Source organism: Ictidomys tridecemlineatus, chromosome 5 (assembly GCF_052094955.1).
Source record: "Ictidomys tridecemlineatus isolate mIctTri1 chromosome 5, mIctTri1.hap1, whole genome shotgun sequence".
Taxonomy (NCBI): Eukaryota; Metazoa; Chordata; class Mammalia; order Rodentia; family Sciuridae; genus Ictidomys; species Ictidomys tridecemlineatus.
Genome location: NC_135481.1, coordinates 148105701 through 148133062, shown reverse-complemented (window position 1 = coordinate 148133062; position 27362 = coordinate 148105701). Strand labels below are relative to the sequence as shown.

Here is a 27362-nt window from a genome sequence, read left to right as displayed (position 1 = left end):
GGAGGTGGGGCCAAGTGGACTACATTATCAGTCCTTGAGTGTACAGATTTCCTTCTTTCAGAAAACGTAAGAGTTGCGATTTCCCCAGCTCCGTGGCTGCCAATCAGCACCTCCAAAGTGTCATCTTCAGAGCTTCAGGTGGCTTGTGAGAGTCAACAGTGAAGTCTCTTCCCAACTCCCTGTTCACCAATGGCAAGTGAATAACCAGAACTCCTGAGTGAGGATATTTACGTATCTGGTAGCAGCATGCGTTTTCATGGGACTATTTTCTCCAGAGAGCCAGATTTCACTCTGTCCTTCTCCATCAGTGGCCAAGGTATACCCCAGGATATCCCATTAGCCATAGGCTGGCTCTTTCATGTCACTCCTCGATTCGCAGACTCCACCCAGACACTTGTGGCTTCTCCCATCCCTGTAGACCACCTCCTAAAATGTCTCTTCTGCCCACCCCTTTTGGGCAGGCAAGACCTGGTCTGTGCTCAAAGGGCTAAGGCACAGGTCCACGCAGGTTCCACCTCCATCTTTTCCCCTTGTGGCTGCTGCTGCTGCTGCCCTGTCTCCCCCACAGCCACGCCTTTCATGGCAGGAGTGGGCTTCCCCCGCCAGCCTCATGCCTCTGTGCGGTGTCCCAGGGATGGTTTTCTAATTGTCTCCAGGTGTGCCCCCCTCTGCCCTTTTCCAGCCCTTCCCACTCTTGACCTCGCAGATGTTTGACTTTTGGCATGAAGTGGGGTAATTTTAATTCTCCAAGTCAATAAGTCACTTTAAAGCATTTTACCAAAAGGGATGAGGAACATATGCACACAAAGCTAACAGAAAAGAGCTGCCTTGTCAGGAGGATACTGCTGGGGCAGGAGCCGAGGCCCAGAGGAGAGAGTATGGAATAATGAGAGTGTGCCAGGCCTTCTGTGTCTCAAGGAGTACTAAGTGATTGCTAGGAATTCATTACAGTGATTTTTCTTTCTCCACCTGTTCTGCTCTCATTACGATTAGTATTATTTTAGAACCAACCTCCAAAACACGCATGTGAAAGCCAAACCATTTCTCAGTTGCTGAGCATTTGCTTCAGGTACTGGTGGATCCAGGGACGTGTAGTCATGTCATAGGAAATAGTCTCCATCCTGGTACCCCATCCTCTCTGGGGGCCTCTTCCCATGTAGTGGCAGATCCAGGCTGACGTTGAATCCATAGGCAACCTATGGAAAGAAAGCTGCTTCTATCCAACTTGCACAGAAGTCCTGCTGACCAGGGCTGGGTGATGGCCCATACTTGGAGCTGGGGTGCAGTTAAGAATCAGCCTCACATGACTAGAGAGAAAACATATTCCCAAGGGAAACTTTTGAGTTTCCCTTGAAGGGAGAGAAACAGATGCTGGGTAATAAGTATACTAGGTGCTCAAAATGGCCATAAAACAGGAACAGGTCAGGGCCAGTATTCTACACCCAAGGCCTGGGCCAGGGCAGGAAGTCCAGCACTGGCCAGTGAATGTGGGTGACCATCGATGAATGCAGGATCAGCTGGGTTAAGAAGTTGGTCCAGGCAAGCAGCAGAGCTGCTGCCCCAGCTTCTGGCACTGGGATTCCCAGGGTGGGCCAGGCATGGTCCTGAGCAGCACATAGCTTCAAAGAGGTATTTTGCTCCTCTGCCTGACTCCTGTGTTCAGCATCCTCTGCTCCTCTCATAGCAGTGACCTCTCCCTCCTCCTTGTATAGCTGCCCTCCATCGCTTGCCTCCTTTTCCTGGCCAGACTTCTGGAGAGACATCCCTTTCCCCTGCGTTTGCTTCACCCCTCAGCTCCCCTGCTGCAGGAGCTGATCTTGGGGAAACCCTTGGTGGCCTCTGGGTGTCAGGAGCAAGGCCTCCTCCTCAGACCTGCCACACTCTCCGGTACCTCTTCCCCCTTCTGGTCTGTCAGGCTCAGGGCAAAGGGTGATTGTTGAGAGCCACAGCCGAGTCGGGATGGCGCCCAGCCAGACTGCAGCAGGTGATTCTTCCAACGCTTCTGGCCCCATGCATTGCTGACCTTGGACCTGCTTCTGTGTTAGGACGGACACATTCCATTGACCTGTTTTCTGCCTCCTTCTGTACTGTCAGCTCCCTGAAAGCAGGAGCTGTCTGTCTTTAGCCTGCACCAGGAAATCCTCAGAATAGGGTGAGGGACTGGCAGGCGCCTGCCATTGCTGTGCCACGTGTGTCCCCAGCTTGTTCTTTCTGAATGTTTCTTAGAGGGCTCTGCCCCTTGTTTTTTGTCTGTTTCCTGCCAGCCTGCGCCACCCTTTCAAATGAAATATGTACATGCATATGCAAGAAACCACTCTCCAAACCTACAGAGAGGTTGAAAAGACAGTGAACACCCCCACAGACTTCACCTGGATTCACCATGAGTTCACATAACCAAATATGTTTTAGGTGATTAGCTCACTGGAAGCTTTGGAGATCCATGAGGTTAGTTATTTTTTTAAGGGTAAATAGAATACAATCGCCAGTAGCAATTAGGGCCTGGTATTTGTTCTACTTGAGAATAGGTCTTAACATTCTCACATTTAGGCACTTATCATCACATCATGATGCCATGACCTAAATCAGATGAGAATTAAAAGTTGCCAGTGCAATAAGTGTGTCAGGCATGGCCTGTTAGGTTCTGATCTCTATAACTTTATAGCCTGTGTGTCTTTGTCAATTTGCTTAACCTCTCTGTGCATTTCTTCATCTTTGAAGTGACGAAAGTAATCCAGATTTATTGGGAAGATTAAATAGGTAATAGTATATTAAAGAGCTAAACCAGCAGATGTATTCCTTAAATAGTGTTTAGCTGGAGGTCATATTGGAAGATAAAAGTTTTTCATGTCCCCAATATTTTCACCTCCTTTGAGTAGCCAGAAATTTTCAAGTGAGGGTAGAATTTCTTGAAGGGAAACAGATTCGATTCCAAGTGTTATAGAATTCTCTTTCCTAAGAGAATTTCCCTGGAGTCCCATAATCCTCAGCCACTCACCATCACAGCCACCCTGGATACAGAAGCAGGAGAAGTCTCTTTGCTAGAACATAGCCCTGCTTCTTGGCACCTCCTACAACCAAAGAGCCCTCCACCTGCATCTTCTCTGTGTGCCAGGACTAGCACCAGGACCATGACATCCTGGAACCAAGGGAAGCAAAGCCAGTGCCCGCCCAGCATCCCTCAGCTGCCTCAAGTCCCAGCAGGACCTAACCTCAGGGTCCTAACCCAGCCTGGGACTGATGAATTTAGCATCAACTGACCCCTTTTTGGTTTCAGCTCTCATTATCCAAAATTGGCATTACACATGGACATTTGATTTCTGTCCTTGTTGAGCAGACAACAGTGAATGGGGTGGAATGTGAATCCATTGTCTGTAGACCGAGTAGGGTTCCAAAGTGACCTGGAGATGCTTTGAGCTTCAGGGGTTTCAGCTTCACATACGGAGAGAGTGGGCTCGGGACAGGGTGCCCTAGGAGTTTCGTTGCAGGAAATGAGGCCAAGACTTGCTGGTACCTCCTGTCATTTGCCGCCTTCTAAATGTCAGAGTAAGTTCTAGTTATTTGCAGGGTATTTTTCCTAAATCACAACAACGAACAGATAGAATTTCATCACAGAGTGCTCTCCCCATGATGATATGGATTTCAAACCTACATGAGAAGATAAAGGAAAACCAGATTTGCTCCTGTGACCACTTGGCAGCATGTGGATTCCCTGTCTCTTCCCACACGTCTTGTACTGAGCAGAGGTGTAAATTAGCAAATATGGGAACCAGAAGCCCAGGGAGCCAGGACCCTCCACCATGCTCAACCCCAGCCCACTCCCACAGCTGTGAGCAGCTGGAGTTGCCAAGTATAAATATTTACTAGAATAACAATTGTTTCCTGAAAGAATGTCCGCTTCACCGGGGTGGGGGTATCAAATCCTTAAGAGGTGTTGGAGTTGTTAAGCTGCCCTCCTTCAAAGGTCCCAGGTAGGTAACAGTAGAATTAATGGATGGTTTCCTTCCTTTTTTTGTAGCTGAATATTATTTCATTGTGAATATGGACCACATTTTCATTATGCATTCATCCATTGATTGGCACCTAGGTGGATTCTGTCTTTGAAAGGGTGCTGCAGTAAGCATGGGTTTGCGGGTATCTTTGGTATGCTGACCTCATTTCCTTTGGATATAGATCCAGGAAATGGAATAGCAGTATGATGGGTCTGCTTTTAGTTTTTCGAGGAAACACTTTAGTTTTCAAAACATCACTGCTGAATAATTTACATTCCCACCAACAGCGTGTAAGAGCTCCTTTTTCTCCACATCTTCACCAGCAGTGGTTATTTGGTTTGGGGTATTTGTTTTTCGCTAGTTGCCATCCTGACTGGTGCAGGATGGTCTCTTGTTGTAGTTTTTTTAGCTAAATTTCCCTCAAGACTAATGATTTGGAGCATTTTCACATATTTTTTTGCCATTTATATTTCTTGAAGAAGTGTCTATTCATGTCATTTGCCCATTTCTTGCTTGTCATTAGCAGCAAAGTGGCAGAACTGGAAGACATTATGTCAAGGGAAATAAGTCAGGCACAGAAGATAAATACTCATGTTCTCTTTCATATGTGGAAGCTTAAAAAATAAAATGACCTGAATGTAGATAAGCAATTACAAGAGATTGGGAAAGGGGGACAGAGGTATAAAGGGTGGCTGGATTTGATCGATGCATGCTGTATGCATATATTGAAATATCACACAGACCCCCATTAACACATATAATTAATACATGTTAATTTTTTTTAGTTTTTTTAACGAATGAATGAATTTGGCTGAAGCTGCAAAACACATGTTGTAGCCTTGAACACATTAAAATAAATTAATTTCTCAGAAAACGGTTAACACATCAGTTTAGCACAATAGAATGGGTTATGGATGTCCCCATCCTCCACTTCCCCGCCCCAACCCTGAATATTTGAGTTGGCTTTGACGTGAAAGTTCCAGGTAGGTAACAGTAAGATGAATGGATGATTTCCTTCCTTTTTGTATCTGAATATTATCAGCCCCAGGGCTCTCCCTTCCTTGGGCCTGGAGTGCTTGCTCTGTGAGCAGGGCCCTTGTTCTTACTGTGCAGGAAGCTCAGGGACTCTCATTGTGGGTCTCCCTTCTTCCCCTGAGGAGGGAGAGGCCTGTGACCCACTCTGCACTCAGGTTCCTTTAAAGCCTGGTTGGATCCCTCCACCCTGTTGATTCCTCAGTGTTCCTTTTCCTTTCTAGCTCTCAAAGACTCCAGTAAGAGATCCATCAACAGTGACTGGAAGATAGAGCTCCCTGGAGAGTTCCAGATTGCTGGCACGACTGTCCGCTATGTGAGAAGGGGCCTGTGGGAGAAGATTTCTGCCAAGGGACCAACCAAACTACCGCTGCATTTGATGGTAACTTGCCAGGCTTGCACCTTTGTCCTAAGATTCTGGCTCCAAAAATTCTACCAGGCCACTTCTTCCTAGAACCTGAAGGAAGCAGATACATCCAGCTCCCAGGTTTTATGGGGCCATGGACTATTCAGGCCTTTCTCCTCTTGGGGTCTTTTCTTAACTAATCCCTTCCACCACATGCTTCAGAATTCCCTTCTTGAAGCTTCCTCCTTGCCTTCACCAGCAGAGCACTTACCTTTTCCTCAAGGAGCTGTGTCCAACCAGGAAATGCTCCTCCACATGGGAAACTCGGCATCATGAAGCAACTAGCCCATGCAAATTGTTATGTCAGATGGTGGGATGCAGGGGCTGGGGGAGTAACTTGGTGGTAGAATGCTTGTCTAGCACCATCAAGGCCCTGGGTTTGATCCCCAGTACTGCCAAAACAGAACAGATGGCAGGATGCCCTGCAGTTGAAAACTGCCTTTTGGAAATGAATGGTCAATTCAATGTCCAATCTGCCTCTCTCAGCTTGTAATGAATATTTGGAACTGAGAAAGAAAATCGGGTTCTGTCGATAGATTTACTTCCCAGGGGGTCTCAAGAAACTTGTGTACTGGACCAGGGTGTCCTTGTCTTACCTATTGTTTCCAGGGGACACCATGTAAGCCATTTAATCATTGGCTCTGTACCTTCTTAAATGGGGTAGGTATCTCCAGGGAAATTCATGCCACTGTTTTCATCTCTGGGTTTAGGAGTCTCATACCTAGCTTCTGCTAGCTCATAATTTCTGAATATGTGTCTCTTTCCAAAGAACAGGACTTGTGGCAGCCTATGCACCTGTCTTCAAAGTACATTTGTCCTCAGTGCCTGGCAGAGTCTCTGACTGGAAGTTCTTTTCCCATTGATTTGTGATCCCCAGCAATCTACAGTTGTTTGAGGTTAGGTGAAACCACTCCAGAGACCTCCTGGAGTCCGCTGTGAACACTAGCACCCAGTGCAGGTGTTGCTCCATGATGGTGGCACTAACCCTATTACAGTTTCTAATGAGACACAAGCCAGTGGGTTTCCACGTGTGCCTGTGCAACTCTTAGCTCACAAAACCTATTTCAAATGTATTCCTGCAAGTAGGTATCTGGAACCCAAGAACCCACACTGTAGCCATTGTTCTGTTTTGAGATTGTTTCCTAGTTAAAGTCATTAGAACAAGTCCTTGTATTCCATTTTAAAACAGGTATTCAGAGGAGTTGAGAGGAAGCAAAAGACAGGATGAAATCCAAACACAAACATCACCCATTAGCCCCTGAGTTTATTCCCTCTAGCAAGCACCAAGATGAGTGCATTTCCTTCTTTACCAGAAGCTTTGCAAACTGAGCAGGTTGTCACCCATTAAAGCAAGAGTACAGCCTGGCATCATTCAGAACCCAAGAAAAAAAACTCAGAAACAGCAAATCCTGCATGGCTGAAGTTCCAGCCCTTGTTTAATATTCATTTCTTTTCTTTCTTGAAATAATGATTGGCACTTCCAGTTCTGAAATTTAGAAATGAAGGGTACCCTTTTGCTTCTGTGTAGAAAGCCCTGGTCCCCAAACTGGGATGTGCATGTTTCTTGTAGAATTAGGAGCACCCACAGAATCTCAAGGACCTGCATTTGAAACCAATTATACACATGCACACACCAATTATACGTGGCTACAAAATTGCATGAAATTGGTTTCATATGGATTTTTGATTTGCCAGTCTTATTCCCACACTGAGATAATAAAGATCTCTTTAAAAGACTAGTTTTAAACAATTTTTTGAATTTTTTTTTGAACTGGAGGCATTTTTCCAAATACATTACTGAAGACTGTTTGTTGGAGAGGGGATGTTTATGCAGTTGGGTTTGCTCTTAGCACTCCCACCCCATCCCCCACTCAGCCTTGGAAGCCAGTAGAGGCTTGGGAATGATGGCTTCTTTCCTTGGGTGAACTTTCGACCTGGCTTACCCCAAGTTTAGGCAGGTGGGCCAGGCACTCCCTGTCTTGGGCTCCTGCTGGCTTTTCTCCTGAGCCTCTCTGGCTGCTGGCTGGAAGTGAATTTGCTAGCTGCTCAGCCCCAGGAGCATTCACTGGTTCCAAGCTTAGATTAAAGATACATCATCTGCAGTCAGGCCACTTTAATCTGCTACTCCAGGACATGTTTTGCAACATTATGTCTAGAGAAATAAAGCCAATAATGCACCTGCTGGCCTTAAGGACTTGCCACCTGCATTCCCAAAACACAAATACCTCTATTTTGCCCACTCACTAGGCATAAGGGTCCCGGAGCTGCTTGATGGTCCCCACAAAATATTATAGATCCCTTCCTGCACCTCTACCCACTGTCAACTTTAACCCTGGAGCTAAATCTCTGCCACCCCATGGGCACAGTCATCATACCATTCCCATGGCAATAGGAAGGCTAACACTTCCTTGGACCTAGATGTCCCCAAAACTGTTCTGGGGCAGGTATGGGGGGCTGCACTTCTTGAACCTGTCTTCTGCCCAAATGCTCCAGCTGAAACACACCACTAACTAGTGATTTGGGAACAAAGAAACAAAGGGCAATACTTTTTTTTTTTTTAATACCAGGGATTGAACCCAGGGGTACTTAACCACTGAGCCACATCCCCAGCCCTTTTTATATTGAGACAGGGTCTCACAAAGTTGCATAGGGCCTTGCTAAATGGCTGAAGCTGTCTTTGAACTTGGGATCCTCCTTTCTCAGCCAGCAGTGGGATTACAGGCAGGCACCACCATGCCTGACACAGTGCTCATTTTTAAAGAAATAGAGTAATCCTCTGTGTTTAGATGTCTTTTGGGCGAACACAGTGTATGTGTGTCTTTCATGTGTGCAAGGACAGCATTGTAGAAACATAGGCAAACATGGGCTTTGCTCTGAATGGACCAGCTCTCTGGGAATAGTGCCACAAAGAATCTATAGAATTGTTCAGCGCCAAACTCCTCATGTACACAGGTCCCCTATGATGATGTGCATTTACCCCACGCCTTGAGGAATCCAAGGTTGAGATAAAGGAGCACCCCCTAGACTGAACCTGTTTTCTACTCCTTGAAGAGAAACTGCTACAAGGTGGCCTGGTTTGCACACTTGGCAACTTTGTGGGCTCCTGGTCCATTTCAACATGGCCCTTTTATTTTGCCACTGACCCAGGTGCTGTTATTTCATGACCAGAATTATGGAATTCATTATGAATACACCATTCCTGTAAACTACACCGCTGAAAATCAAAGTGAACCAGCAAAGCCACAGGACGCTTTGTTCATCTGGACCCACAGCGGCTGGGAAGGGTGCAGCGTGCAGTGTGGAGGAGGTGAGGGCCGGGCAGTGGGCTGGTGGGGTGTGCCGTTGTGCTGAATGAAGAAGTAGTGGATCCAGGGGCCTCTGCAGCCAGCACTCAGAGCATGGGGAGGTCCCTGCATTTCCATGGGAACTTATCCAAGTCCCACCAAGAACTGTCTGCAGAACACTTGAGTAGGGCCTTCTCAGTGCCCATACATTAGTGTATGGAGACTGCTCCTTTCCCTGTGGCATGGACCTAGGAGTAGAGATTAGGCCAGTGCATGGCTGCATTACAGGTATGACAGGTTGACCCTGTGAATGAACAGGATAGACCTCCAACTATTATTACCTGGTGGAAGAGCACCAGACAACGTCTCTGCCTGTTCCCAGATATACTTTGCTCTTTGCCTCAGTAACCCCACTACAGAACGAACCCCTACAGGTTGGGTAAAATATTCCGAGCTGACTGCACAGCTTCTCATCCTACCTCAGCAAATGACTTGCCTCTCAACACCTAAATTTCTTCACCTCTAGAGATGATTGCCCCTCTCATCCATTATGGATACTGCAGGATGAGCCAGTGACTGTCCTGCTCCAAGAATTGATTTGAGCAAAAGGCATTTTGTTTATTACTGGGTCCTCTAGAAGGAGCAGTAGAAGCTCTTCTGAACTCTCAGCCAGCAGCCCCTTTGTACACTGTAGTTTACCACAGGGTCATGAGAGATGGGACACAGGGTTGGTGGGTTCTCATGGGCACAGATTTAGGATAGAAAGTTGACCAGGACTCTGGGTGGCAGTCATGGCAGGGTAGAACCCAGGTATGGCCTCACCTATCTCCATGCTGAATGGCTACTGACTGCTAAGATACCCTTGATCAGAAACCCATTGTGTAGAGGATTGTTTACCATCCATTTTTCATAGGTAGGAAATTGGAGCCACAGCATTTAGATTAAGCCCATAAGACACTGCCATCATCAACTGTGAATTCCTTTCTGTGCATCTTGGGTAACTTCCCATTTTGTTCTCAGCCTCCTCCTCAAATAGCCCATGACAGTTGGTTTATCCTTGGGGGGGTCCACCATGAGCTCTGTGGTCCTCCTACTTTGCATCTCTCCCCAAGAACCCCCTTTTCCCTCAGGACTTCAGCCACTGCTCTTCCAACCTCCAAATCCAGCAGCCAACACCTATACCTTTGACTGCCACCAGACCTTTCCTGCTGGGTGGCTCACTGCACACTAAACACCACCCAGATGGAACAGTGATCGAGCTCTGCTGGGCCAGGAGACCTGTTCTGTCACCATCACTCCTGGCTTGATGGCAATTCCTTTATGACACTGATGACTTCCAGTTGCCTACAGTTGTCAGACCTGGTGCCAAACCTGAAAGCTAGCCAGAGGAGCTCTGAGCTTTCATAGTCACACAAAGCTTCAGTTGTGGGCAGTGGGAACTTACAGAGAAACTCAGGACTCTATAATATTTATTTCATTCCTTCATGACAAATTTCTCCAAAAGACATCCTGCAAGGAATCTGTGATCCGAGGAGTTGTATTTGGCTCCCTATTAATCTTTTATTGTCACTCTTCCCAAATAATAAGGATGACATCAATATAGCAGATGAAGTGTTAACCTCATGCTGTGTTCCATTCTACTACTTTATTTATATTAATTCACTCTAACAGCTCTGAGGCACCCCAAGGCATCAGGAGGTTAGGCGAAGCAGCCCACTGGAGTAACCCAAGACACAGAAGCACGACAGCCAACTTCTGATACCATTATTCACTATGACATTATTCGTGACAGAGCCAGTACTTGAACCTGCATAGCCTGGCTTCAGAGCCACCCTCCTAACTGCCAATCATTCAGCCTTCCTGACAAAGTTGTGCCACACAGTGTTAAGGGTGCTTTGGGAATACCTAAGGAAGGCTAATGGGTTTACAAAACTACCAAGGAACACGTGATGCACAAGTCTACCAGTTGTCCAAGTGGACAAGTTCACATCAGCCCTGGAATGCCTGCCAGGGGGATGCAAGTCTGCGTGTCCTTCACACCAGCCACCCTGATCAGCACATCAAATGATTGGCAGTCTTTGATGGAAATGAAAGACCCAAATCAAAACTCTGGCTTCAGTGTATCAAGATGTTTCCAAGGACACAGCTGATCTGAGGTGTTGCTGCTTTCTGATCTTGTTCTGGCCTCTCCTGTCCCACACTGCCCCTGCCACATGTCTTATACACCTCAACCCTTAGATGACAGTTCTCTCTCTCTCTCTCTCTCTCTCTCTCTCTCTCTCTCTCTCTCTCTCTCTCTCTCTCTCTCTCTCTCTCTCACACTACCAATATGACACCATTTTAAAGGATACACTGATCAACAATTGCCCCCAAACACTCCTCTGTCATGTGAATGAATGGCCTCTCCAGGTGTGTGCAGCCATAACCTCTCTCACCCCTATGTTTTGGTTTCCAGGGGAACGCAGAACCATCGTGTCATGCACACGGATAGTTAATAAGACCACGACTCTGGTGAATGACAGCGATTGCCCTCAAGCCAGCCGCCCTGAGCCCCAGGTCCGAAGGTGCAACACACACCCATGCCAGTCACGGTAAGGAGCTCTGCCCTTAACTTAGCCCCACAGGATCAGGGGCAGCAGCAGTGCACACGGGGGGGGGGGGGGGGGGTGTCACACCTAATGCTAGACTCCGCCATGTTCTTTTACCGTTACTGAGTGGTTTCTGCTTGTTCAAAATTATCATGTGTTACTTTACAACAGGAACACATTCTGAAAAGTGAAATACATAAACGAGTAACATAGGCATTATTCTCATTAACAAGCACTATATACTGTACACAATTGCATGTTTGTGCTTTTATGTGATTGGCAGCACAGTAGGTTGCTTCCACCAGCATCACCGCAAACATCTGAGTTGTTATCCATTTTGCTACACATCTCAGCGGCTACAATGTCACTGGGTGAGAGGAATTTTTCGGTGCCGTTATAATCTTACATGATTAAGACGTTGTACGTGTGGTCTATCATTGACCAAAATGATATATAGTACATGACTGTACTAAATTTCTGCCTACCAAATCAGAACTTTCATGGAAATGTGCAACCCTAGCTGGAAGAAGCTTATAAGAAACTACTGATAATATCTCAGAGGAAAAAATAGCCTTTGCTACACATTTTCAAGTGGTAACCATTGACTCCCCCTAAATTACTTTGTCTTGGAGGACAAGGAAATAAATGTTAGAGTCTGAGTGGCCAGGAGGGAGCGCGCACACTGATAAATGTGTGCGTTTGGCCTGTTCCAGTGAAATTTCTGCCAGTGAGTGCAGATCTTGGTGTGTGTTGTTTGCATCCCAGCCCAGCTTTCATGGCCTTGTGACTCACATGCTCTGGAGTGAGCTCCTGGGTTGTTAGAAGATGAACTGTGCGAAATCAGTTCTGCCTCTGTCCTTGCAGTCATTTTACTGGAGCATGCATGGTACCGTGTTACATTGACCATTGTTACCTCTTGGCTTCTCGATCTTCTCTGAGGTGAGGTGAATGTTTTTTGGTTTGTGGTTCTGTGGATCATGTTAAGGTATGCCTACCTTTTCTAACTAGACTGGGCTCTTGTTATGGCAGTTTTCCAGGTTCCTTAAGCTCAACTTGTGTTTCTTGCCTTATGCAGGAGTTTCACAAAGCATTTGGCTTTTGCACCAAGCCCCCTTTGCTTTGTCAAACTCTTAAATGTATTTGAGTGAAAGACAGAATATGGGAGGGAGAACAAATTCAGGCTTGTTACATTGATTTAATATGCTCCTTGGAAAATTAAGAATGAAAATCCATCCCAATGCTAAAGGCCTTAAGGAAGTGCTCACTGCAAAAAGGAATCTTATTGGGTGTCTGGGATATTGGCAGCCTTTCCTCAAACCTATCAATCAGTCAATCACACAGTCACAAACATGTGGCACCAAAGAAGAAAGGACTTGCCATTGTACAGGCTTTCTCATGTGTCATGAGAGATACATGATGTGGGTCCCCTACTTGGAGCCTCCCCTTCACTCAAAGTGGACCCACAGCACCTCAAAGAACTCCAAAGAAAAAGGGTTAAAAGCCAAAAACTCCAGGATTCTGCATCCTTTAAAAATGGAGAAGATTCTATGGGAACAACTCATATTGGACTTTTTTCATTGCCTAATTGTTCAGCTACTCAGCATCCAGCCTAGCTCTTAGCACACATTACACCTCCTGTGTACTGTTCGTCCATTCTACGTGGATTTATCTAGCACCTTCCCAATCACCAGGCACTCTCCTTGGCACCAAGGTGGCAAGGACAAGGTTTTCTCCCTGGCCACTGCTCTCTCTTCTATCCCACTCACTTCTAGTCTCATCCTGCCTATGAAGTCATGGGAAGTGGACTCAAAGAATGAGTGGAATTTCTATAATTTCCAGACGAGAAAATGAAATTGATAAAAGACATGACAGCACCTGGAATTTGCCTTAGAGCCTAGAAAGGAAATGCCTAGGTGTCTCCTCTAGGCTGGTTTTGTTTGTCAGATTGTTTGTTTTCATTTATTCTGAACCATCTGACCCTTTATTGTTACTTAAAGAGGACCAGAGGACACACGAAAGTGAATCATCATGAGTTTTTATTGTTTGGCTAAAGAAATATGTTTGACAATAGATTTCAGAATTCTTGCAAATCCTATACAAAGAACTCAAAAAATATAACACATACACACACACAAAGAAAAATCCAATCAATAAATAAGCAAAGGAACTAGACAGACATTTCTTAAAAGAAAAAATATGGTCAACAAATCTATGAAAAAATGTTCAACATCCCTAGCAATTAGAGAAATGCAAATTAAAACTACAGAGATTTCATCTCAGGTTAGAATGGCAAGAATCAAGATTATGAACTTATTTAATAAATGCTGGTGAGGTTGTGGGAAGAAAGGAACACTTGTATACTGCTGATGAGACTGCTGCAAACTAGCACAACCACTCTGGAAAACAGTCTGAACGTTCTTCAGAAAAACTAAGAATGGAGCACCATCTGACCCAGCTATCCCACTCCTCAGTATATATCCAAAGTAGTTAAAATCACCAAACTATAGTGATGTGGCCACATCAATTTTATAGCATCACAATTCACAATAGCTAAACTATGCAACCAACCTAGATACCCACCAAGAGATAAATGGATAAAGAAATTGTGGCAGATATACACAATGGAGTGTTAGCCACAAAGAAGAATGACTTTATGACATTTGTTAGTAAATGGAAGGATCTGGAGACTATCATGCTAAGTGAAATAATCTAAACCCTAAAAACCAAAGGTTGAATGTTTTCTCTGATTTGTGGATGCTAACCCACAATGGGGGGTGGTGGAGGGATGCTCAGTGGATTATACAAAGGGGAGTGAAGGGAAGGGGGTTGGATATGACTAGGAAAGACAGCGGAATTAATCAGGCATAACATTCCTATGTTCATATATGAATATACCACAATGAGTCTTACCATCATGTACGTCCACAAGACTGGGATCCTAATTAGAATAAGTTATATTCCATGCTTGTATAAATATATCAAAATAGATTCCACTGTCATGTATAACTCAAAAGAACAAATTAAAAAAGAAAAAGAAAAATTTTTTTGCAAATCCTAAAGGTTATATACGTACATCAGACACAGTGTTGCACACCCATAATCCCAGGGACTCAGGAGACTGAGGCAGGAGGATTGAAAGTTTGAAACCAGCTGAGGATATAGTTTAGTTGGCAGAGTGCTTGCCTCGCATGCACATGGCCCTGGGTTCAATGCCCCAGTACCACAAAAAAAAAGAAGAAGGAGAAAAGTTTGAAATCAGCCTGGGCAACTTAGTGAAACCATGTCATAAAGTAAAATAAAAAGGGCTGGAGATATTGCACCCCTGTGTCTAATCCCCAGTACCACCACCAAAAAAAAAAAAAAAAAAAAAAAAAAACCTATGCATACACATACTTATTTGTGTATACACACACACATACTAGATACAGCTATTCAGCCTCTGAATATGTACTCTGTAAATGTATTTGGACAATAACATTTGAATTATTGCAGAGCAGGATCTAGTAGTTGTCATGAGTCTTTCACAAGAACCTATAGTTAATGGACTTGTGCTTGTACACAAAGACAAGTGGAGAGGTTCCACTTTGGAAATGAGTGCTAGAAAAAAGGGAAGGCAATCTAACACATAAGTAAAACCCCTGTGTAAAGTGGGTGGGACTTGGAGGTGTGTAGAGTCTGCAGAAAAAGTGTGGGTGTGATTGGAGGACACCCCTATAGCCTGGAAGAGCCCAAGAACCCAGTGCATGAACTTTTCTGATGAAGGCAAAATTCTGTTGAACCTGGCAGAGTGAGAGAGTCTTTCTATATTATTGTTACTCTTTGACCTTTAAAACAACAGTGATGTTTTTCTTTTTTCCTTGTATTTTCCTTTATTTCTCCTGATCACTCTTTAATTTTCTTCCACCCTCTTTTTCCATTGAGTTCCCCACAGTTTCCTTTGCCTTCCCAACTGCACACCATTAGCACCTCTTTATTCTAATCCTGTGCCTAGCTCTGTGGATACTTCTCCTGAACTCTGCTGTAACCATATGGAATCTGGAATCTGACACGCAGGGCAGATGGCTTCTCTCCAGCATCTTGCACACCAACACAAACACGTCGGCAAACCCAGCCCCTACATTGGCAGGAGAGGCAGAAATCACAGATCAGCTCAGCTGTTATGACTGTGGCCGGCAGCCTTCACCTTGCTGACCACAGTTTGCAGGGAAGAGGCCCCCTGTCATACGCATCCAAAGAGCCATGCTGTGTGCCAGACCCTGGAGACCCAGCCCCAGCTAGTCCTGGAGCAAAGAAGCAGGGGCTACAGTGAAGTGTGCTCTCCTTGGAGCACCGAGCTCATGCTTTACCAGATTTAACATTTTTGCAGTCTGCGAGCTTATTAGCCACTTGAGAAGCCATTCCAAGTTATTAGATATTTCCCTACAGTATTTATGATTTGAACTTCTTCCCAGGCAGTACATGCTGTACTGTACATCGAATTAGGGTGATTCAGAAAAGAACATTCAACAACTTACTGGCAAATGAATTGAATAGTCATCTGCGAGGAAGTGCATTTGGTTTTTAAATCTGTCCTTCTTGCTCAATTATCTTAACCCAGCTGGCCTTGTTTTGGGTTAAAATTGAATGGAATACCTCATTTTCTTATTAAAGTATGTTCCATGTGTGCACACGCATGCACACGTATGCAGAGAGGGGATTTGGAGGCTATGACTTACGAATAAATCCTGGATCTTTAGCTACAGATACGACTGAAAAGATGTCATTGTTTAGTCCTTTTCTTGCTATTAGAAACTTGAATTTTTTACTTCCTGTTTTCTTCTAAAATAAAATGAGTAAATCTAATTGTGAATCACCACTGGTTCTATTGGTCCACTCCATGCCTTGGTGGTGGTGTGTGAGTGGTGAGGAGAAACTTAGTCGTTGGATCTGGAACTCTTTTCTAACGTTATCCAAATCCAAGGATCTTACTTGGGCTTAAATAGTAAAGTTTTGAAGCCCTTCCTTATTTATCTACATTCAGAAGAAAAGCAAGATGGAAGAAGAGAAAGCATTTTCTGAGTTCTTCCGACTATCCCAATGTCCCTCCCTTTGGCTATTCCAGAAGACGAGCAAACTCCCAGAAACCAAGTTCACAGGAACCTGTGTTATTTCTGTGAGGAAATGCTTCTCATGGACTCTGCAACTCATCAAAAGTGGTCCTTCTCTCTTCCTGACTTTCCTGAGTGATAAAGTGTAAAGACCTTCAAGCACTTGATATTTCCATTTCACTTTTTATGTAATACTATAGGAAAAGAAAAATAAAGGGAAAAGTTGGAATTCAATCTGAGGTATACTTAAAGAACAAAAGCAATAAGAACAATAATTTGTAAACCCTGCCTTTGATTACTACTAACCCTGGCTTTGCCCCCTGAGATGTTGGGACCACCACCTCAGCGTGAGCCCCAGTTTAGAAGGTACTAACTCAAGGATGTGTTTTTGTTTTGTTTTGTTATTATACCAAAAAAAAAAAAAAAAGAGCATGTTACTATATTGAACTTCTTCTTATTCTTTTGTTACAAAGTGATCCATCAGAAATGAAAGGAAAACCTATTCCCCAGGGTCTGGAAAAAAATGTAAGAGATAATAGAAGAAATGGCTTTATTAGGAGAGTGACAGCAGAAGGATTCCTAACCTGAAAAATTGCTGGAGAAGTTTCAAAAATGAGCTTAGATGCGCTAGGTTACTGCACCCCAGAACACTCTTCCCCATGGGACCTAATGAAGGTTTTTGTTTGGGGAGTTTTTCTGTTGTTGTTGTTGTTTGGGTTTGGGGTTTTTGACTGAGTTTTGTGCTGGCAAACTCTTAAAGGAATGAAGAATCCACAGTTAGTTAAAGATCATTCTTTTCTCCCTAAAAGTACATATTTATATACAGATATATAAAAGTGTGGGGAAAGAGGTAGCCTGCAAAAAGAAGCCACAATAGGAAAACATGAGTGGTATGCTCACAACAAACAAAATAGTTTTTTAAAAACATGGTACTAGAGATATACATTTATAAAGAGAATAGAATAAAGGAGACATGACAGTTATAAAACATGTACACCTCGACACAAGCCCTAAAGTAAAGAGAGAAAAAACTGAAATAAATGAAGGGAGAAGACAAAATTTTAACAGTAGAGACTTCAACATCCCACTTTCAACAATAGATTGGAAAACCTAGGTAAAAGATTAACCAGAAAACAGAAGACTTGAACAATGCTATAAACTAGGTTTAATAGACAGCTGTACAACAGCCTGCCTACCAACAGAATATACATTCTTCCCAAATTTATATGAAACATTCTTCAGGATAGAACATATGCTGGGCATTTAGACAAACCTAACAAATCTAAAAGCATTGAAATAAAACAAAATATATTCTCTGACCGCAAGGGAATGAAATTAGAAATCAATAAAAGAAAGATAGTTGGAGAATTAACAAATATGTGGAAATTAAACAACGTACTTTCTCAATAATTCATGGGTAAAAGAGAAATCACAAGGCAAACTAAAAGAATTTGAGATGAATGAAAATGAAAGGCACACTATTCCAAAACTTAGGGTGTGCTGCTAAAGCAGCCTTTAAGGCAAAATTCATAGCTTCAAACACTTATATTAAAAAACAAATATTTAAAATCAATAGATTTAAGACTCTGAAAAAGAAAACCCAGAGTGTAAAGCAAGCAGAAGAAAGAAGTAATAAACATTAGAGCAGAAATTAATGATATAGGGAACAGAAAAACAGTAGGCATTCTACTGTCATGTATAACTAATTAAAACAAAACAACTTTTAAAAATTACCAACTTCAAAAGAAAATTATAAGTTGACCATATGAAGAAATTAACATGATTTTAAAAATTCAGCTAGATTGGCCATGAAAATAAAAAGAGTCAAGTTACTAAAATAAGAAAGAAAAGAGGGGGCATTATTATATACAGAAATAAAAAGGATGAGGAATAAACACTATGAAAAACTGTAAGCTACAAGAAATTGATACACTCCTAGAAAGATACAAATAACCACAACTGAATAACCTACAGCTTCATGCTTAACTGTGAGAGGCTGAATGTTTTCCTTCAACAGTAAAGAACAAGACACAACATCTGCTCTTACTACTAACATTCAACATCGTGTGGGAAGTGCCAGGACATTTCCCCAAGAAAGTGAAATAAAAGGCATCCAGACTGGAGGGGAAGAAAAAAAATCATATGTGTGCAAATGACATGGTTTTGTATTTGGAAAATCCTGAGGAATCTACTAATGAAATTATTAGAACTAATCAACAAGTTTTGTGAGGTTATAGGATATAAAGATCAGTAAACAAAAACGAGGGCTTGGGGTCTCTATGGAAGAATGCTTGCCTAGCAAACACAAAACCCTGGGTTCCATCCCCAATACCAAAAACAAACGACAGCAAAGTTAATCCGTTTCTATGTAATAGCAATGAACAAAGTGAAAATGACAACATTTTATTTACTAGAGTATTAAAACGAATAATACTTAGGAATAAACTTAATTAAAGAATTTCAAAACTCCTACTCTAAGAACTACTAGAAGATTTCAGCAATTGGAAAGACATCATTTTCATGAATTGGAAGACTTGTTAAGATAGCAGAACTAAATTACCTTATGTGCATATATGATTACCCAACCGGTGTAACTCTATATCATGAATAACTAGAAGAATGAGAAGTTATACTCATACCTATGTATGAGGTGTCAAAATGCATTCTACTGTCCTATATAACTAATTAGAACAAATTAAAAAATTTTTAAAAGATAGCAGTACTAAAATACCTTTTGCCTAAAATAAAGTAAAATGTCATTGAGAGTCCAGATATAAAGTCCTCACATTTACTTTCAGTTGATTTTCAACAAGGCTGTCAAGAGCATTCAATAATGCCTTTGCCTTTTCAGCAAATATTGTCTTTCTTTTCAGCAAATGGTACTGGGACAACTAAATATCCACATGCAAAGTTGGACGCCTGTCTTGACACCATATACAAAAATTTACTCAAAAATTTCAAAGCTCTAAAGATCTAAATGTATAAAACTTAGAACAGGCAAAATCTTCATGACTTGGATTAAGTAATGGTTTCTTAGATATGATAGCAAAAGTACAAGCAACCAAAGACAAGATAGATATATTAGAATTCATCAAAATCTAAAACTTGTACTTCAAAGGACACCATCAAGAAAATGAAAAGATAACTGAAGAGAGGGAGAAAGTTTTCAAATCATAAATCTGATGAGAGACTTAAATTTATAATATGTAAAGAACTACTGCAAATCAATAAAAAAATGACACATGACCAATTAAAAACTGGGCAAAGAATCCAAATAGGCATTTCTCCAAAGAAGATATGCAAATGTCTAGCAAGCACATGAACAGAGGTGAGAATATTAAATGGTACAACTACTTTGTAAGTAGCCTGGCTTTTTTTTTTTTTTTGAGCCCAGTGCCTCACACGTTAGGCAAGCCCACGACCGCTAAGCCACATCCCAGTCCCCCAGCAGTTCCTTTTAAAGTTATACTTGGAGTTTACTATTCAATCTAACAATTTTACTCCTATACATAAACCCACAAGCAATGAATATAAGTCCACATGAGAATTTGTACCCATTTATTAATAGAATCATTTTTTTTATAATAGCCAAGGGGTAGAAATGTGAAGTTCAACCACTGAAGAAAAGGCAAATTGTGATATATCAGTACAGTGGAATATTATTTGGTCATAAAATGCTACAACACAAGTGAATCTAAAAAATCATGCTAAGTAAAAGAAACCAGTCACAAAAGGTCACACATAAAATTCCATTTAGATGAAATATCTAGAATAGGCAAGCGCACAGAGATGGAAAATAGATTGGTGGGTGCCTAGGGCTGAGGGGGTGAGGGAGATAGAGAATTTAGGGTTGATAACTCAAGGATATGAGATTCCTTTTTGGTATAACAAAGATATTCCAGATTGTAGTTTTAAAACTATTGAGTTATATACTTCAAATGGCTGAGTTGTGGCATATGAGTTTTATCTCCATAACACTGTTTAAAATCTCAAAAAAAAATGTGTATTTATTATTGCAGCCTTTTGAGGCTCCCAGGGGATTGTTGAGTTAATAGGCTGGCAGGCTGACCCAATCCCCAGAGCCCAGTCTCCAGAGTCTAGGGTTTCTCAGAACTCAGGGGGAGTTGAAGACAATCAGGAACCTGGGTTTGAAGGTGCTCCATGTCCGCTCTTGAGCAATCATCAGCGGATCTTATTTTAATGGCTGTTCTTACCATACCTAAGCTATCTCTCTATCTCATCCTCTCCCACTATAAGATATTGATACAAGTTGAGCATCCCTAATCCAAACTTCCAAAATTCAGAATGTTCCAAAATCTGGAAACTTTTTGAGTGTTGATGTGACACCCCATGGAAAATTCCACACTTGACCTTGTGTGACAGAATGCAGTCAAAAAACAGGTGCACTAAAAATGTGGTATAAAATTACTCTCAGATGATATATGTGAGTTATATATGAAACACAGTGAATTTCATGTTAAGGCTTGGGTCCCATCTCCAAGATATCTCATTATGTGTGTGTTGCATATATTCCAAAGTCTGAAAAATCCAAAATCCAAACCTTTTCTGGTTCCAGACATATTAGATAAGGAATACTGGATCCATACTAACAATGGTATGTAAGGCACTGTGTTCATTCCAAGCCCATCCATGGTGAACCTTTCCTCCAGAGGGTTCACAGTACTCTTGAAGTAAGGCTATAAATCCTGTCTCCCAGTGGCTGGTACTTCCTCAACCACAGACTATAAGTCTTGCAAGATTACCACCAGCCAGCCAGCTAGCTAGGGTGCCTTATGTACGCACTGATTCTGGGCACAGCAGCACCTCCCACAGTGTGGCCTACATCAAATTTAAAGGAAGAAAGGATGTTATGGTCCTATCAGGTAAGGAAGTTCTGTCTAGAGTTCCATGGAATTCAACACCCTGTGATCTAAATTCTCACTAGGGGAGCAGAAGGACGAGTGAATGGGGTTCACTCATGCATACAGGAGACCCCCTTTTTCAGCTATCATACTTGATCAAGTTACAGTGTAGGAACTGGACTCTGCATGTACTTTGGATGTGCCACTGGGTGCCATAACTCACTAGGAGAGCACAAAATGGTGCTATTTCCTATGAGAACTCTGATCTAGGAAACTAACCTTCCTGAAGCTTCTGCAGAAAAAGGGTGCTCCTGGAAATAGGCTTGAGGGACCATCATCCTGCAAAGGACATTGCTAGGGGTGACCCCACACCACCACTAAAAAAGTAAATTCAATCAGCTTCTTCCTTCTATTGAATAGTCAGTGGTATATAATGGGAGGTAAGGTGACCATCCATTAAGCTAATGGCATGGCTGCCAATGAAACTCCAGTCCCCACCTGCTCTGAAACCATGGCTGTAGCATAGAAATGCAAGGAGGTAACCCAGGCACCAGTCTCTAAAGCACATTGAACCTTTCTTTTGGTGAAGCAAGATGATATGCTCAGAAACCTGTGCCTCCACAGACCTGTCATGCTAGTAACTTGAGAGGCTAAGGCAGGAGGATCTCAAGTGTGAGGCCAGCATGAGCAACTTAGCAAGACCCTGTCTCAAAATAAAAAGGGCTGGGGGTATAGCTTAGTAGTAGAGTGCCCCTGGGTTCAACCCCCAGTATCACAAATGAAAAGAAAAAAAAAAGAAAGTGGCTGGGCAGGGGGGACCCTGTGCCTCAAGGGCCTTTGATCCCAGGCAATGGAAATTGATGTCAAAATATACCAAAAAGGAAAAGGGCATACAGAAAGAATAGGGAGTAGCTCCTGAAATTGAGGAAACACTGAATGCAGTGTTTCAGGGGCAGCTGCAACACACAGGCCCTGCAGGGCTCCACAGGCATGCTGCCTATGCTCCTGGGGCGTCTTGGTTCCTACGAGGTCTGATAAATCTGGCTTGGGTCACGTGCCCTCCCGTAGACCGGCATCCAGGGGTGTGGTATATCACCCAAAGGAAAAATCAGATGTTCTTGTCAAAAGAAGGGAGAATACTAGATAGGCAAAAACATCAGAAAGGCCCCACACAGAGACATAGTTGTGATCACCCCACTAGTAAGAAATGAAGACTGCCCAGCTGACCTGTCCAGCTAGAATGAGAGCAGCAAGTCTGTTAGCAGGAGGGCTACTGAACTGGAAAATTCCTGTGTATGGTAAGAAAGGCAGCCCGCCCGGAATGTTACTCTTGGATGGGAATTTTCAATCTCAGCAGCTGTATGATTCTCAAAGCATGAGAGTTTTTTTTCCAAACTCTTCAAAACTGGGTGTGGTACAACCTGCTAGCAAACCCAGTCTTCTCCAGGGTTATTTTAACCCCCAGATTGCATCCCCAGATTGCAAAGTCCGATTCCTACTTGATCAGGTATGTTAGCTGAAAAAAGGGGTCCCCTGGATGCATAAGCAAACCCCATTTATTCGTCCTTCTGCTCCCCTAGTGAGAATTTAAGTTGTTCCTATAAAAAAAAAAAGAGAGAGAGAAAGAGATTTTTTTTCCCATTTGCGAATGATTTGTTGTGAAAGTAGAGAATCTTAAAACTCTTAAGTTGTGTTCTTGATAAGATGTCAATTATGGAGGTGGCAGAAATCCAAAGTCCATTGGAGTGAGCCAGGCCATCCCTGCTCATGGCAGTAAGGAGAGAAGGAAGGGAGTGATTGTGAGCCTTCTTGTGGGTTAGGTGACCCCACAACCCCTCGGGGAAATCAGTGTATTCACTTCATTTTAAAAATGAAGACTTCAACATGCTTAGTCATTAAGTAACTCCCGTAAACTTACCCTGGTAGCAAAGAAAACTCAAACCCAAATTTTCTTACTTTAAATCTTACATATTTTCTGTTACTCAGCCTCACTTTAAAAACAGTACAACCTGCTTCTATGGCATGAAAAGGAGCTTTTTAATTTTATTTTTATTTATTTATTTATTTATTATCAAGGCACCTTTACCAAGAGATTTAAAAGTAGGACAAGATGAGACAGTAGATAGTGCTGTAGTGGCCTCTATGTCAGGGGAAAATCAGGAAAAGCTGTGGTGGCTTTCTTCTCTGGAAGTTAAACATGCAGCCAGAGGTTACAAGCCGTGAAATGAACTGTTTGCATCTTGACTGTCTCCCAGAAGCCCGTGTACTGAAGCCTTGGTCCCCAGCCTGTGGCACTGCTGGGCCTAGTGGGAAGGAGTCAGGTTACTGGGGGTGTGCCCTGGAAGTGGATATGGGGACCCCTACTTATTCCTGCGTTTCTCTTTGCTTCCTGGTTGCTATGAGGTGAGCAGCTTCCTCCACCACAGACTCCCGCCATGACGTGCTGCCTCACCAGAGGCCTGGAGGCCGTGGGGCCCACCAACCACGCACTGCACCCTCTGAAGTTGTGGGCAAAAATAAGTTATCCCATAATTTCTCATAGTAACGGAAAGTTCTAGAGCAAGTTCTCAGTATGGTAGGGTTGGTTCATTTTCAGGCTGGTTCTTCTTACTGTTATCTGGACCCATGCTGGAAAAGAAACTCGCAGAGCCTGAGCCATCCACGACAAGGGTCTGAAATAAGAAGGTGGTTTACCAGGAGTCTTGGGATGGAGGCAGGATAGAGGCTTTCAGGATTGCTCTCTTTTAAACTCCATGAGAACGGCACTCTCTTCCCATGATTAGATGACCCTGGGCTCAGAGGGACTGGGAGGGATCCCCCTACTCTCACTCAGAACCCAAGTAAGCAACAAGATACATCCCTTATCACTCCCAGGGACAATAGAAGAAGGAGATGTTATCTGTGGCCCCAGTCTGAGGTTTTCTGGGTAAGGAGCTTAGCCTGCCCATTCAGGGGTCAAACCCATAGCCTGTGACACCTCCACCGCATCCTCTGTGGCCAGATGAACTCACTTGGGTCAGGTGCCACCTATGAGCAGGCCGTCTTCATCAGTGCTGTGTAGTCTGCGTAGTGACAGATTTATTCTTCTCCTTGACATTCTCCTTTCGCTTATCTTCCCCACAAGGGCAGGGACCTTAGCCATGCTCTATTCATTTAGCAGATTTTTATCAGTCACTTTTTGTGGAGCCAAGTGGTCACATAGTAAGTGCTCTACCAATATGGAAACTCCTGGTTGTGCTATTTTTTTTCCCAATGCTTAGGAAATTTCAGCAAGTAATTTACAGATGAGTGGGTTATTTAATATTGGTGGGAAAAAGTACTTCACTTATCTCAGAATTCCTCATCTCTATGGTTAGCAACATCGTATTGAAAATGAGGTTTTCTTTCAGCAGCTCAAGAATTTACTCATTGCCTGAAGGATGCTCTCTTGTCAGATGAGTAGGAACCAGAGGCTGGTTTGGGACCCTGGTGTGTAAATCTTCTATGCCCACTTGGTATAGCCTATGGTGGACTATACCCATGGTCCACCTTGACCTTGACCATCACCATCCCCGACCCCTTCTACCAGGTATTCTCATTCCACTCTCTCAGCATCAGTTTCTGCAGAAATCCCTTAATCCTTCCTTTACCTGGTCATGCTTTCCTGTGGCCTTTGTTTTAAGTAGATATGTTTTAAACTTGGGAACACGAAACAAGATCAGTAAATCCCCATCATGTAGAGGCACCGAGACATTCAATTTGTTAAGCTCAGTGGCTGACCATAGAGGGGCAGCCTCACCTGTGGGTTATTGAGAGCATGGCCTCAAGCCCCCACTCATTGCTAGCTACACACAAACCCCTGGGCAAACTACCAGATCTCTCCATCTATAAAACTGCAAAATTAGAACCTCTCTCATAGAAGTCTTGAGAAGATTAGGTGAAGTAATGCCTATAAATTCCTTCATCCCAAGTAAGCACTTGGTGAATGCTAGCCAAAACCATCATCACTGCCCCACTGCAAAACTATATTAATGATAAACATCAGCCAGCTGTTGGACCCCAGCATTTTATGAGTTATCCATCATTTCTTAAGACACTTCATATACATACATGTGTGTGTGTGTGCGCACACACATTTTTTAATACAGTTATAACTACATAATTTAAATAGCCCATGCTGGTATTTTCCAGGTAATAAAATATTGAGGAAAGTCCTAGCGTTTGCTAACATTTCCTTTTTGTCAGAACAAGTTCATATAATTTATATGCATTTCAGGGGTAAATTGAAACAGCAGAAAAATCTCGAGCGGTTCATTTCCAACCTCATGAATTTTTCTGAGCACCATACTTGTGAAATTCAGATAATGTTATCAGCAGGATCGGAGTAAGTTTAGGGAAGGAAAAGGGATTATGAAACAGTTTCAGCATCACTCAAAGGTTGGGTTACAGGCTCAGGGCGTGACAGGAGGCTTCACAAACGTGTCATGCACGGGTGGCTTGTTACAAGCCCGGCTGAGGTGATGGTGGGAAGTGAAAATAATGAGGTTGTGCTTGACGTGGGTGGGTATAAAATGCTGCACCCCGCCAGCACTTCTCTGCTGACTTGGATTTGGATTTAAAGACCACTGAAGGAAGGAGTCTCCTCACATAGAAATAGATCGTTTCCAAGAGAAATTCCTCACAGCATTGGGAGTAGAAATCGGCATGGTAGAGGTAATGAATATGCGCACAGCTCAGTAGTGTTTTCTCCTCTAAGACTCTTAATTAATTTCCTGGGAAGACAGCAGGAGAGAGCCTTGTACTAATTCTTGAGAAAAGGGAAGGAAAATATTTGAATTGCACCTGCCCAGTGAATAGTCAAGGGGGGAAAAAAAAGGGGGACGTGAGAGGCAGCGATCCCAGAGATCTCATCAGAAACAAGACATGGGCCTTGGTGATTGTATGCACCATGGTTCTACTTCCTCAGTATTCCCTGGAGGGGCTTATTACCTGACAAATTGCTGGGCCCCATGCAGAGGAAAAGAAAGGAAGCAATAAATCAGTTTTCTGATTAGACTATCTTGAGTAAGACCTGAAGATTTGCATTTCTAACCAATTCTTTCATGGTGCTAATGATGTTGGTCTAGGAACCACACCAAGAAATACTTATATCATTCATGATGACAACAGTTACTAGAAACTTTAACTTAAGAAGTGTGGTAAGAATGATCAGACTTGATAGATTGGGTCCTGAGGCTTGAACCAGAGGGCAGAAGCAAAATCGTCCAATAGAAAGAGTTTGGGGCTAATCTAGAGGAGAAAGCAGTTATCTTATCTTCTGAGGCTGGAAGGCCCAGAGCCCAGGCCACCAAAGGCTAAAAGCACTGGGCCAGAGACTAACCAAGTTGAGGATACAGGCTTGAAGGAGACTTGTATAGCAGAAGCTTATGTAGCAGAAGCTCTGGTGACTGGAGATGGGGAAGGACAGATAGGCAGCTGGATGTCCCAGTTTATAGAGAACATGCTCCCTCCTTGATCTTCTCTCAAAAGGTAGAAGATGCATGAAAGGGCCATTACTCTGACTTTAATCCTTATAAATCAGGAAGATTCCTGACAAAAACCTGAGAAGCAGTGACTTACTACATTTTTCTGCAGTTTGCCACAATCAGGAAGGGCAAGGGTATATTTAGATCCCTATGTATTAAGAAAACAAAATCATAAGGGTCAGAGTAGAGTCCACTGTGATCTCATAGTTAAAGATGGTCAGTCAATATAGCTCAGCATACAGGAGAAAATTTGGAAGATTCAATTCTTTTTTTTCCCTTTTTATTGATACATTATAATTATACATAACAGTGGGTTTTGTTATCATATATTCATATATGCACATAATAATAAAGTATAATTTGATCAGTTTCATTCCCCAGTATCTCTCCTTTCCCTCCCCTTGATCCCCTTCTTCTATTCTACTGGTCTCCCTTCTATTTTTTTAAGTTGTTATAATTAGTTATACATAATAGTAGAATGCATTTTGACACATTGAATACAAATGAAGCCCAATTTCTCATTCCTCTGGCTGTACATGGTGCAGAGTCACACCAGTAGTGTAATCATACAGATATACAGGTTAATAATGTCTCTCATTCTACCATCCTT

The 27362-nt window shown here is 43.0% G+C and overlaps 1 protein-coding gene across 1 annotated transcript in view; it reads left to right on the top strand.

Annotated features, from left to right (window-relative positions):
- The window catches only part of Adamts17 (ADAM metallopeptidase with thrombospondin type 1 motif 17), a 347529-nt gene that overhangs the window by 268674 nt on the left and 51493 nt on the right, over positions 1 to 27362 (top strand). The window contains exons 17-19 of the mRNA XM_078051258.1: positions 5246 to 5403; positions 8575 to 8734; positions 11167 to 11302. Of these exons, the coding sequence (XP_077907384.1) occupies positions 5246 to 5403; positions 8575 to 8734; positions 11167 to 11302 (454 nt within the window). The remainder of the gene's footprint in view (positions 1 to 5245; positions 5404 to 8574; positions 8735 to 11166; positions 11303 to 27362) is intronic.